Source organism: Physella acuta, unplaced genomic scaffold, assembly GCF_028476545.2.
Source record: "Physella acuta isolate Inbredline_101_S28 unplaced genomic scaffold, ASM2847654v3 ptg000855l, whole genome shotgun sequence".
In the NCBI taxonomy this organism is placed as follows: Eukaryota; Metazoa; Mollusca; class Gastropoda; family Physidae; genus Physella; species Physella acuta.
Window position 1 is genome coordinate 174372 of NW_026732372.1, and position 13363 is coordinate 187734.

The window sequence follows — 13363 nt, forward strand, 5'->3', positions numbered from 1 at the left end:
TTTTTAATCGCAGAAGTCTTCTCAACAACTTCCAGTTTCATGGCGATCGGATGAACGTTGTATTTTCATTTATATATAGATCTACTATAGATCTAGATCTAAATTACATATAGATACATAGATTAGATATAGCACAAGCAGTCGTGTTTAGTTAGAAGTAATAGTAATGTTACCGAGACCTTGGGCCTAGTTTCTTTCGCATGGTAGGCCTAGACATAGGGCTAGCCCTACTTTATCCAATCAGATTATCCCCCCGTGCAATCTAACCTCTGACACTCGCGACAAGTCGCTGATTGGTCTTTCGCGAGAGCAAAACTGTAAGGTTGTTGCGTTTTGCCACATGTAAACTTGTCACGGTTATGTCACAATCGAGAATCAGACTTTAATAAATTAATAAGGTTTTAAAATGAGCCGTGAAGTTTTATTTATTGATTTATCGGTCGATTATACACTTTTCGAAGAAGATGCAAAGAAAATTTTGAAACGCATTAGACCTGATTGGGAAGACAGCAAAATTAAGTTCAAAGTAAGAAAATATAATAATTAATATAGGCATTATTTATGATTATTATATAGGCCTAGCCTAGATCTAGATCTAGATCTAGTACTTAATTATTATTATTAATTAATAATTATTTAATAATACCTAGATTCTAGATCTACTTACTCTAAGTCTAAAGGCCTACACTACTTTACTGTTTAATACGTTTAAGACCAGTTTAAGTTTTACACTAAAGGGAGGGAGGGGGGGGGGGGATGTGCTACCAGTACTACCAGATCTAGACTCTAGATTATAATTTAATTACTAATTAATTACTAGAGTAACCTAGATCTAGATCATGATAATAATATTAATATGTCTACTGTTCTAGAATAGTTTTAGAAATTAAGACAGGTCTATATTAGTAATTAGGAAATTAGTATTAGTTATAATATAATATAGTTAATCTATTTTAAAATGTTTGGTTGATACAACAATAAAGTTCAATTTAGATCTAGTATCATAAGTCCATAAGTTATTCTGTTTTATTAGACCAGCTTTAATGCTTTTTAGTTTAGCAAAAGCTGCTGTCAGTGCTGATTTAATTTTTAATTTAGTGACTAAGGCCTAAGGTAGTCAAGGTAGTTTACATATAAGTTCTAGATCTAGTACTAGTGGGCCCTAAACTTAGCCTAATAGTTTTTAATACTTAAATACTATTATTATTTGGCTGCTGCTTATATTTTTTATTAGTTAGATTAGATCAACTGTGCTCTAATAAATCTAGATCTAGTTGTTAAGCTCGTTTTATGGTCTAGATCTACAAGTCAGCTGATTTCCAATAAAAAGGCACTTTATAAAACCAGTTTATTTCTTTACAATTTACATTCTCCTTTATATGTAATTTTGTTATTTATAAATATATTTTTATTAAAAATACATAACAAATACATCTGGGTGGCCTTTTTGGGTTGGAATGGATCAATGACATTTCATGTAATTGCTTTGTGATGTGAAGAATGAAGCATTCAAGCAATGTTACAGGATGAATTAAATTCATATCAAGAGGTACCAGTGTATTAAAATTTGGTTATTAATGCGTTATTGTTTTATTAATAGATTGGCCTATTATATTAGTACTTATCTGAGTACCAATTTCATGTATATTTTATTAAAATTAAATTTTAGGTATTTACAGATGGTATCACAAATAAACTACTGGGCTGCTATTTAGAAGATGATGAAAGCACCATGGTACTTGTGCGGGTTAACGGTGAAGGGACAGATATTATTATTAACAGGGCTGAAGAGCAGGATGCCTTCCGTGTGTTGAGTGAAGCAGACTGTGCGCCCCCAGTATATTGTGTTTTCAAAAATGGAATGGCATATGGCTTTTTTCCTGGTGTCCCGTTAGATGAAAAAACTGTAAGGGAACCAAAAATTCAAAGGTATACGTTTGATATCAATTAAAAAAATAGATCTAAAATGATTTTTGTATTCTGTTCTAAAAGTAATTTATAATTTCTGAAATAAGAAAGATATATAGGCCTATCAAATAATATAATCTCTGGTAAATTAATTTAAGTGCATATTTAAACTTCTATGCTGTAAAATCAGTACATTTACTTTGAATTTCTAATTTCTTAACTTTCCATAGACAAATTATTCAAGAAGGGAATGGGGAAATTAATTTGTCAGAAAACTCTTAGCACCAATACATATAATTAAAAAGTTTCTCTTCTTTTATATTGATCAGGCTGATAGCAGAAGAGCTGGTTAGGTTACACAGTGTTCAAGGTTCTTACGCTCTTAAATTTCAAGGATCTCCCCCATCACAATACAAAGAGCGTGTGTTATCTTGGATTAATGCAGCCCCAACAGGGTTTGATGACCCAGTTAAACAGCAGGTGTACGTGAATAACATTTTGACATGTTTATAGTCTGCTAAGAGTTCTGTTTATAACCCATTTCATTAAGCTTAATTCTTTTATTATTCCCCTTTGTTCACATAAAGCATGGTGACAAATATAAACTTAAAGCCTGATACATTATTGATAAATCTTTGAAAACAGTTAAAGCTAGCATTTTTGCCCTCTTCAAGTATATATTACCTATTAAAATGTGTTTCATTGTGGAAAATTCACAAATTTAATAAGCTCTGTACAGTTAGGTTCCCTTTTTGAACCTTTTCAGTCAATATGGCAAGTGAAGTAGAGTTCACCTGTTTATTTCACCTTTGCCTATGAAGGGATAGTGTAGTTAGCACTATGCCCAGCTGCCTTTATTTTTTGTTTGTTTTAGTTAGGCACTCATCAGGAATGTTTTACTGACTTGAACCTAGATTCAAACTTGAGAATTTCCATTTGGCAGTCTAGGGCTCAACTTCTAGGCCATACTTTCAAGCTCAGTATAATTACAAAGGGTTAGGGTTATTTTATTATTTTCTAAAAAGTTTAAAATGTGGTGTTTGTTGAATAGGTATTTAGCTGAAGCATAGTCAGTAATAGACACTTATAATTTGCTTTGTAATTAGTAGTATTGTTTTGTTTTTAAATAATTGCTCAAAGTTATACAATTTTTTAAAATAAAAAAATTAAAATAAAACATGTTTTATACCAACAGATTTATAAATGAGATTCCTTCAAAAATAGATTTGATAAAAGAGCTTGATGAAATAGCAGAGACACTAGACGCCCTTAATATGAATTCAGTGTTTAGTCACAATGATCTTCTACTTAAAAACATTATATTTAATGAAAAAGAAGGTAATTGAAAAATAATCTTTTTTAACTTTGTCTTCTTTCTTGTACAGTCTCAACTGATCTGAATAACAATGTTTTTCCCATTGATTACCTTTTTCTAATTCAATTAAACCAGTTTATTATTAGAAAGTTAATTTTTGTTACATATGAGTAATCACATCCAAATGCTGTATTGTATTTTAGAATTATTTTTTTGTCATTTAAATAGAATAAGAATATTTTTTATTTTACAGGAAGTATTCGTTTTATTGACTATGAATATGCCTTCTATAATTATGAAGCTTTTGATATAGGGAATCATTTTGCTGAGTATGCAGGTAATAGAGGATATCTATTCATTATGTCCACAAAGTTTAAATAATAGAACCTCCCTTGTTAACACCTCAAAAAATATAATAGACATCTCCTAGTATTAAAATTAGTTTAAAAGGGTTAAAGTTTATGGAGATAAGAAACACATTTATCTTAAAATTGTTAGGCCTGTGTAATTGATTGGTTCAGTTATTTTATTAGTAGAAATTAGGCAGGGTCATCTATTAAAGGGGGAACACTCTTTATTTAAATTATTTTTAGAGAAGGGAGACTACTCCAGAAAACTAACTTTGGTACAATTTTCTTAATTTGAAGATTTTCCAAGATGTATAATATAATTATCTTTTAATTAAATATTATAGGCTGAAATAAAATGTTTAATTATATAATGGTAACTAATACCACATAAAATAGTAAATTTTATATTAGTGTAACTACAAATTTATATCTTTTTCAGGCATGGAAGAGGTAAACTATGACCTGTACCCCAGCAAAGAGGAACAATTGCCATGGTTAAGACATTATCTAGAAGTCAAAGCAAGTAAAACAGGATCAGGGAGTGCAACAGTTACAGACAGAGATGTTCAAGTGTTGTATGTACAAACAAACAAATGTGCTTGTGTAAGTTATTGGAATAAAGATGTAACATTTCAAATAGTTTTTATAAAACATTTAAAATCAAAACTAAGGACATTAAATTAGAATGAAGTTAAAACATCAGAAATATGATTAATCTTAAAATAACTTGGTTTTCATTTTTAAAGAAATGCACATTTTAACAATTAGCAAGCTGTAAGCTTATGTAACTGGTGACTATGAAAGTACAGCTGCAGTATAAATACTTAAATGATGGCTATTGAAAAAATATTGGCGTAGATTTAAATGTTCAATGCTTCAATTTCAGGCAGCCCATTTTTTTTGGGGTGTGTGGGCCCTTATACAGGCAGAGCACTCCCTTATTAATTTTAATTATGTGCAGTAAGTGTATATTTTTAAAAAATCTTTTTTTTTCACAATGACTTATACAAATTTACTTTTTAAACTACAATAGTCTTTACTTGATTACTCTATAAAGTCCTATTAATGTTATTATATTTTTTCCTACTAGATATGCAAGCATTCGACTGACAGAATATTTCAGACGTAAAAAAGAATTTTTCCCGCTATTAATATAATTACTGATGTAATAAATAAGTATTTTTATTTGTCACCCCAGCTTACTTGTGATACTGGAATTTAGAAAGGAATTTAAAATGAAATGTAGTTTAAATGTTTTGAGATTATTGCTCTTGTGGTACATTTGTAGTGTTTTAAAAATTTTATTAAATGGGCTTAACAATAATTGCAGAACTTTTGACAATTTCTATTGTTTACAAAGATATACATCGAGGCCTTTGATATTTTTTTCTAGAGGTAGCAGCACACGTTTTTATGTAGTTTTAATTAAAAACTGGATTGACTTATCCATAATGTATATAATGTAAAAAAAATGAAAATATGTCATCCATTTTTATCTGATTTCAGTTCACATCATGCATGTGTCAGAAAAGATTTATTATGGTTAAATGGAAAAGTTCATTTCTAACATTTTAAGAATTGTTTGGTGTTGGAGAGAGTATATTTTTCTTTAATTGCTAACATTGTACTGTAAATTTTAACAGGACAAGAATTTTGCTAAATCAGACCAGAAAAAGATTTGAAAACATTAATTATACTTCTGTAGAAATTGTTAATTGATGATATTAAATTATCAAGTTTCATTGAATTATTAGAAATCCTTAATTTGGTACTATTGGTCAATTTAATAGTATAAAGAAATTTATATTTCTAGTGATAGTTTACTTTATCCCAGACAACGATATGGAAAATCACAAATTTTTAAACTCACATTATATGTTAGGCTCCAGAAATGTTTATATAAATAAACAGTTTTTAAATTAATAGTAGTAACCTAAATCATGATATACCTTTGAACCACTAAATGTAATAAATTATATAATTATGAAAAAATGGTATTTTATAATAAATGTAAAAGAATCACCTCTTAGATACTCATATTTATTGCTGAGAACTAAAATACCTCTTATTAAAAAAAAAAAACAACCTATTTACATTTATTAAAAATGCAGTTACTACATTTGATCTCCGGCTAAATATAAATTGCATTTATACTATGTTTTAAGCCATTGCCTCTTCACGTTTAATTCATCAGACTGCTTATCAACTAAAATTTTTTTAATTTGTATTTTTACAAGGAGTTACGACAAGTTAAATGATACACACCAAATTTATGTACATATGTTTTTACTGAAAGAATTAAATATGCAAAGCAAATGTTTTGGGTTTGCGTTTGTTTACTTTGTCAAATTGTAAGAAATGAGAAAAACAAATGATAAATAAGTTATAAATTTTTTAATCAAACAGTTTTAAAACTAGGCATAATTATACTGTCACAGACAGAAGACATGCTATATATATATATATATACATTGGAGTTGCATGTCAAAATACTTGTAGTCATTTTATATAATGTAACAGAAACATTAGTCTTTAAGCAAATCATTTTACTTATATGTATTTAGTTATGATTCAGTTTAATATACCAGTATATAAATGTTTTAAGTATTTTGTTAAAGAGCAAACCGTTTAAGTATAATCTAATAATCCATTTCTGAGTTGTATTCCAAAGCCCAAAGTGTAACAAAAAAAAAAAGGTAGAATAGGCTTGGTTTATCAAATAACTAATACACCTGACCTGTTTTTGCCATAAAGCATCAGACATCACAGAATAAATTATGCTTAAAAAAAAAACTTCAATACTCTTCATTTATAATATAAAAAATAACTAAAAAAGCATCCAACTTCCACTTCATTCTTTGAGTGATGGTTAAGTTATCAAATGACATAATTCATGTTGAACAAGGTGGTGGCATCCGAAACCGCTTAGGTAGTTCTAGAAATCCAAATCTTTCTGGTGGCCACAGCTGTAACAAGATATACATCCATGACATCAACATAATGAATATGGTCTAATGTCACATTTAAAAAACATTTCAAAGATATTGTATCTAAAATTTGATGTGCTTAGAGCAGGAGGGATATTTTTTTATCTCACAAGCAGATGTGTGTAGGGCAGGAGGAATATTTTAAATTATCATACAAATTCTTGAATTGATTATCTGTGTCTTAATACTTGCCCGAAGAGCAACTTTACTAATAAGAAGGCCATAAGGAAGAGGTCCAAATGTACGAGAGTCAATGCTGCAACATTTGTTATCTCCCTCTAACCATATCTGTCCTTTATCAACCTTTTTTAAAAAAAAGAGAGAAATATCTAGTATATAAGTCAGTCAATGCTGAAACATTGATATTAATGCATTTAGATTTATTGATATACTTCAAGGAAAATTATGTGACTTCAATGTAACAAACTATTAATATTCTTATTTTAAAATAAAATTACATATTCTTCAAATCCTTTTTCATCATTATACACAGTGTCTCCTTCCATCCCAACAAGACGTTTACAAATGATAGCTCTAGGATTCTTTGGTGATCGGCAAAAGACAACATCTCCTCTGATTAGACAAAAAGTCAACAAAAATCAATAATATATCAATTCAAATTATTAATACAAAATCCATTTATATTTTAAACAATAGTTTAGTTCATTGACAAAATTGCATCTTCTGCTTTGTAAATGTGTTTACTGATTAAAATAATTTTGTTTTACTTTTAAGAAAAAAATCAACTGTGATGAATTAAATATAAACTTATCTTAAAGTGAAAATATCTTACTACAAATTTACATAATTACTTTCAAGATTTTAAGATAGCAGTTAAAATAAAAACGGTTAAACACATGAGAGAGTAATAAAAAATCTTACTTTTGTAAAAGTTGATGATTTACATAATATGGTGATATGAGTACTAAATCACCATGTTGAATTGTAGGTTCCATGGAAACATCTTCACACTGTATATAAATATATATATAATTTATATAAACTCACATAAAACAACATAACTATGTAAAAATATTACCATAGTGAACATTTTGAAATTAATTATTACAGACTAGTAATCAAATCTATACCTTTCCAAGTCCACATATAAATCTAAAAGTGCAGTAACATGTACTAATGCCAGATACCACATATGGAACTTTACGGCGTACGGATGCAAAAGTGGATGCCATTTTCACATGAAGAGTTTTTTATCATATACACTGCATGCTGAGTAAAAAAACAAGTATAAATATTGGTTAAAAATTAAAAGTTGATCAAACCAATAATTGAAATGGATGATTCAGGGCAAAAGTAAATTGCTGCTATGAATTAGCATGCTTTTTTTGTGTGCAAATAAATGTTACAATACAAGGAATAACAGAAACATGGTGTTGTATTCATGTAAGAAAACAGCTGCTTTGAATCACAGTTGTATGCTAAATACTAAATACTTTATTTTAACCATGCTTAATCAAAGACCAGTAATCACAACCTATGACCAGCTATATTTTTAGACCAAAATCACCATGCTTTTTAGAGGCTACTTGTTCTCATTGCTTCCTCAATCTGTGTGCCACAACACTCTGGCATAAGGAGGCCAGTTTAGTTACATAACATATTACATGACAACCTAACTTGCAACTAGTTTTTTTTTTACTTTAGTTAGTTAGATTGTACTGTGCATATTTTACACTGACACCATCCCATTTTCACACCTTAGCTTAATTGCTTGGCTCTAAATTAAATTAAATAATGCATACACCAAGACCCAAGTTTCGACCATACAGAAGATCTAGATCTAGACTCTAGATCTAGAATCTAGCTCCAAAAAGGTTTCAGTTTTGTTTAGATCTAGATTCTACTTGATTTTAAGCCTGAAGCAGTTCTCTGGAGTCTGAGTCTACCCAGCTCTATTGGAAGCCTAACAGAGTAACAGCCTAACACCAATGTGAAGTTGTAACAAGTTGTAGATCTAGATCTAGATCTATTCTAAGTGAACAGTCACAGTGTGTCAAGTGAAAATGACGAAATTTATAAATTTTATTTTAAATTTAATTTTGAAATTTTTAAAGAAAAATCATACTTTCAAATTTCAAAGTTTTGTCTCAGCAGATGCACGTTAATATTTTAAATTCATTGCTTATCAACAAAAATCCGCGATTTGTTTAGTTTTAGTCATAGATTTACACACTAACACAAACAAGTGTTGCTATCACTGAGATTTAGACCCTATCTATAGCTACTAAACTGACTACTGACTCTGACATTGATAGTGGTGTTGTTATGCTTTTAACAGCCGTAAATGATCGATTGCTTTTTACTTGTATTTAAGTTTTGTTAAAATGTATGCCATTACAATTAGGCCTACATAAAACAAATAATAGACACAGTTGATTATCTAGGGGGGGGGGGGGGGGGAAGCACTTGACATTTTCGGGGGGGGGGGGGGGGGGGAAGGGGGGCGGTAGACTTTCTTCGGGGGGGGGGGCGGACACTGTTAAAAGTATATATTTTCTATATAAATTATATAAATTTCATTTCGTTGGGGGGGGGGGGGGGGGGCGCCCCCCCCCCCCCCCCGAAGAGATGTCTGGAAGAAACTCTGAAATCTACCCCCGACAAAACGACCCCGTCAAAATAGCCCCGTCAAAAGGGCCCCGACTTATTGGCTCCTGTCATACTGACTCGCGACATATAGACTCCCACAAATGGACTCCCGACATATTGGCTCCCGACAAATAGGCTCTTGACAATTTGGCTCCCAACAAAAGGACCAATGACAATATGATTTCCGTAGAAACTGTCTCCCGGCAAAACAGTTGAATTTGACAACTGCCAGTGGGACCCCTTCATCAATAAGTTAGCTTATCCATCCAACACTCTTAAGTAATACAACTGATGCATCTCTTGTTCGGCAGGCTTTATTTTTTATAATAGAAATGACGGGAGCCGTTTTGTGGAAAAACTAAATGTCGGGAGCCTATTTGTCGGAAGTCGTAATGACGGGGGCCGTTTTGTCGAGAAACTAAATGACGGTAGCCTATATATCGGGAGCCTTATTGACTGGGGCCCTTTTGTCGGGAGTCTATATAACGGGAGCCTATTTGTCGGTAGCCTATATGACGGGGTCAATATGTCGCTGGCCCTTTTGACGGGGTCGATGTGACGGTGCTCTTATGTCGGGGCCGATTTGTCGGGGTCGTTTTGACGGGGCTGTTTTGTCATTGGCCGTTTTGACGCCGCACGCTTTTTACTTTCTCAAATACGAAGTATAGATTAGTATAGAGAAAGTATTGTAATGTAATCGTGCAAGTCTGTTTAAAGTAATCTATAAAAAGGGAAGTACATGCACTTGCCTTTGACGATAATAAAGCTATTGTTTATTTTTCCTTTAGTGGTGTTACAGGTGTATTAAATTAATTAAAACGATCTGAGAACATAAGATTCTTATCAAATGTTGGTTCTACATTTGCAAGTGCGCCATCCACGTCCAGCATACTTCAAGTACACTATGCATAAAACAAGTAATTAAAAAAAGTCTAGTGACAATTTTAGCGCAATTTCCTTATGTTATCTAAAAATAGCTCTGTCGTAGCGTTAATCAAGAGCAGGGTTAGTAAAACCATTGGTTAGTTATTAAAACGTTTTTTATTAAAAAAAATTTCATTATTTTACATGTTTTATTTACAATAGAGTAACATGACTAAAAACCATTGCGCGCCTAGCTACCGAACGTGATGTCGCAGCCATTGAACGTGATGGCGCAGCTATTGAACGTGATGACGCGTGTGGTGTGGTTGGAAAAACATGCCTACTAATTCGGTCCAAATTTTAATTAATTCAAACAATTTTTGTGACCGAACGAAAGGATATTTTTAAAAACTTTCTTCGGCAATATTGTTCTTAATTATGGCAGGAATCGATTGGTACATGTTTCAAGTCGCTAAGTGGTCTGGTTTCCGAGATATGGGCCAAAAACTGCATTTTTTCGAGGTTTTTTTTGGCTTTTTCGGGAAATTCATGAAAGAAACCCGGAATTTTTATGGCCTATGTTCATCCTCGTAACTTGCTTAACATAATTGCTTTTGTAACTAGTCATCGATATTGCTTCGTTGAGGAGGAGATACGACTTAAAGCCCGGACACACATTCATACATCCATACATTCATCCATCCATTCCCAGAAATGACGAGTTAATAAACGCAATTCTCCAGAATGGAAATTGCGCTAAAAATCTTGCTCACTAATACACACACTCATGACTCATACACACACTTTCGTAAACATGCACACATACTCACAAACGCATACGCACATGCACACTCACGTAAACATACTCATACACATACAATCATACACATATGGGTGGTTTGTATATTATAGGGCCTGTTATGGGGCTGACTGGTCTTGAAATATATATATTATATAATAATATTAATAATGTTAATGTGGTTCTGATAAGAGTAAGATAACATATTTACGTGTTATACAATTTATCAACGATGTTTAGTTTTTGCTTCAATTAGTGCAGTGTTTGTAAGCATTTCCTATTCTTTAGAAACGAACTTGTGTGTGAAATTTTTCTTTGGCGGCTCTCTTGGTCCATGTCCATGTCGCATTGCATATACAATGTTATACAAACATGAGCGAACAACACACTAATAAACAATGAAATCGCAGCCAGGATCAATTAAAAAAGCCATTATACCCTAGCCGTAACTCAACAGCATTGGTCGGCCAATCTAATAAATTTTAAGCTCTTCGGAGTTCGGACTTGGACAGTAGGGCAATGCGCACTATCAGTGGCGTAGCGAGGGGGGGGGAGGGGCGGGGGCGGGGGGTGCGGACCGCACCGGCTAACACTATTTATGGGAGTGACACCATTTATGGGGGTGACACCAAGGCAGTAAATAGCAAAATATATAGAGAAAAATGATAATTCCACTTAATTAAATGATTAATTCGAGTGTTAAATAGTCTTTTAAGAGGTGCAAGGTGCAAATGGAAAGTTTGAGGGGTGGGTGCAAATCGAAAGTTTGAGGGGGGGGGGGGGGGTGCAAATCGAAAGTTGAAAGTTTGTCCTAGGGAAGGGTCGCTACGCCTCTGGGGGGGGGGGGTGACACTATTAAGTGCCGCACCGGGTGACACCCGACCTCGCTACGCCACTGCGCACTATATATAGGCCTATATATATATATAGGCCTATATATATATATAGGCCTATATATATATATATATATATATATATATATATATATATATATATATATATGTGTGTGTGTGTGTGTGTTGAAAAGAAACTCGTCGGACTGCTAACCCGAAAGTCTCGAGTTCGAATCCCAGGTTCGAGCAGTAGAGTCCACCCAGCTCTGATGGGTACCTGACTCATGTTAGGAAAAATAAAGGCGACAAGGCGTAACAACACTAATCCTGCATGGAGGTCATGGAAACAAGTGAACTCTACTTCACCTATTGCACGGACCAACGTGCACAGTAGCGTAGCGAGGGGCGCCAAAATGGGTTGGAAAAATAAATTGAAAGGTTGAGGGGGGGTGCAAATCGAAATCTTGAGGGGGGGGGGGTGCAAATCGAAAAGTTTGTCCCCGGGCGCCGAGAAGGGTCGCTACGCCTCTGAAAGTGCATTACACCCCCCCCCCCCCCCCCCCCCCCCCCCTTTTTTTTTTCTTATTTCGTTCTACTCTGCATGTCTATTACCCTCTGTCTCCAAGCCATACAGTAGGCTATAAAATAAACTATTCTGTGCTAAAGATCCTGAGTTAGTTTGTCTTGACAACGCACTAGAATTCCACGTTGGTTTAAAAAAAAAGTTGCTTTTTTATCGTTCTTCAACCAGCAGTTTTTTTTTTCTTAATTTGTTGTTGATTATTTGCTAGAAGGCAGAGCCCCCTTGCGAAATCCAAGTATTCAACTTCAGCTTATTGTGTCCGTTGGATTCCACACATTCATGCAGTTCCTTTGTTTGCTGTGGTTTGTTTCATGTTCACACAACCAGATACCTTGTCTCAATCTAATGTGTAGGCCTACTTTAGATTTTCTAAATGTTTCTGATGATTTGCTATTGTGTATTAATTTGCATTTTGAGTAGTGGTATTAACACTCACTGATATAGAATCTAGTTATGGGTTAAGCAAAAAAGTGAAATAAATGTGTCTGAAACTCCAGTGCTTCATACGTTCCTATACATTGCCGTGCCGTGTATAAAACATCAAATATTTTTTTCAAAATCTAAAAAAAGAAATCTATGTTGAAAAGTAGGCCTACATTTGAGGTCTTCTTGCCTCATTAAAAGTTTTTCTCGATCTTCAGTGTGGACTTGGGATAACACTATACGCAAACTTAGAGTTTAGATTTTTTTAAAAAGATTCCACATGTGACCTGTTATTTATCAAGGTTATATCTTGATTTTATCATTATCGTGTTGTCTAATGTCTAGGTGCCAACAGCGGAAAGGCCCTCCAAGGAAATAGAAACCCATTTATAACTTAATTAAGTTAATAGTCTAGTGTGTGATTTGTATTCATATGTCTATTGCATATTTCCTAGAATAAAAATGATGTTGGTTAAAAATTTCAGGTATGCAACAACTATGGAATGTTCCACGTGGAACGAAGTTTTGTAGTGTTGTGTTTCCTGCCACGCAGCAGACTCCAAAATGTTTTTCGCTTTGGTTGGTTGATTAAATTCATAGGCCACGTTGGCACCAATGCCATTGGGCCAGCAACGTCACATGTTACATTTTCTGCAATTTCATTGGCCCGAGCTCTCCTAGAATTAAGATA

The 13363-nt window shown here is 33.0% G+C and overlaps 2 protein-coding genes across 5 annotated transcripts; one reads left to right on the forward strand and one right to left on the reverse strand.

Annotated features, from left to right (window-relative positions):
- Positions 1-323: 323 nt before the first annotated feature.
- On the forward strand, positions 324-5938 carry LOC131952161 (ethanolamine kinase 1). Of its 3 annotated transcripts, XM_059314710.1 has the most exons (9): positions 834-895; positions 1500-1549; positions 1670-1929; positions 2238-2390; positions 3104-3246; positions 3477-3560; positions 4013-4176; positions 4460-4533; positions 4664-5938. In XM_059314710.1, the coding sequence occupies exons 2-9, from the start codon at positions 1517-1519 to the stop codon at positions 4728-4730; spliced, it is 978 nt and encodes a 325-aa protein (XP_059170693.1). In that variant the 5' UTR covers positions 834-895; positions 1500-1516; the 3' UTR covers positions 4731-5938. The 3 variants fall into 3 exon arrangements, with proteins under 3 accessions (XP_059170690.1, XP_059170693.1, XP_059170691.1); XM_059314707.1 differs by lacking the exons at positions 834-895; positions 1500-1549 and adding an exon at positions 324-526 and having other exon boundaries at positions 4664-5936; XM_059314708.1 differs by lacking the exon at positions 834-895 and having other exon boundaries at positions 1428-1549.
- Positions 5939-5955: 17 nt separating this feature from the next.
- LOC131952162 (mitochondrial inner membrane protease subunit 1) lies at positions 5956-8872 on the reverse strand. Of its 2 annotated transcripts, none has more exons than XM_059314712.1 (6): positions 8823-8872; positions 7652-7790; positions 7443-7531; positions 7019-7133; positions 6753-6863; positions 5956-6539 (listed from the first exon to the last, which is right to left on the reverse strand). In XM_059314712.1, the coding sequence occupies exons 2-6, from the start codon at positions 7751-7753 to the stop codon at positions 6465-6467; spliced, it is 492 nt and encodes a 163-aa protein (XP_059170695.1). In that variant the 5' UTR covers positions 7754-7790; positions 8823-8872; the 3' UTR covers positions 5956-6464. The 2 variants fall into 2 exon arrangements, with proteins under 2 accessions (XP_059170695.1, XP_059170694.1); XM_059314711.1 differs by having other exon boundaries at positions 8647-8862.
- Positions 8873-13363: the final 4491 nt, after the last annotated feature.

Bases quoted from the DNA above. Each gene is read 5' to 3' on its own strand.
- LOC131952162 (XM_059314712.1), bottom strand. From the start codon at position 7,753: ATGGCATCCACTTTTGCATCCGTACGCCGTAAAGTTCCATATGTGGTA. The intron at 7,532-7,651 runs GTATAGATTTGA...ATTTATATACAG, and splicing joins TTATATGTGGACTTGGAAAG to TGTGAAGATGTTTCCATGGA. The intron at 6,864-7,018 runs GTAATTTTATTT...TTTTTAAAAAAG, and splicing joins AAAAAGGATTTGAAGAATAT to GTTGATAAAGGACAGATATG.
- LOC131952161 (XM_059314707.1), top strand. From the start codon at position 407: ATGAGCCGTGAAGTTTTATTTATTGATTTATCGGTCGATTATACACTT. The intron at 2,391-3,103 runs GTACGTGAATAA...TTATACCAACAG, and splicing joins GACCCAGTTAAACAGCAGGT to ATTTATAAATGAGATTCCTT. The intron at 3,247-3,476 runs GTAATTGAAAAA...TTTATTTTACAG, and splicing joins TATATTTAATGAAAAAGAAG to GAAGTATTCGTTTTATTGAC.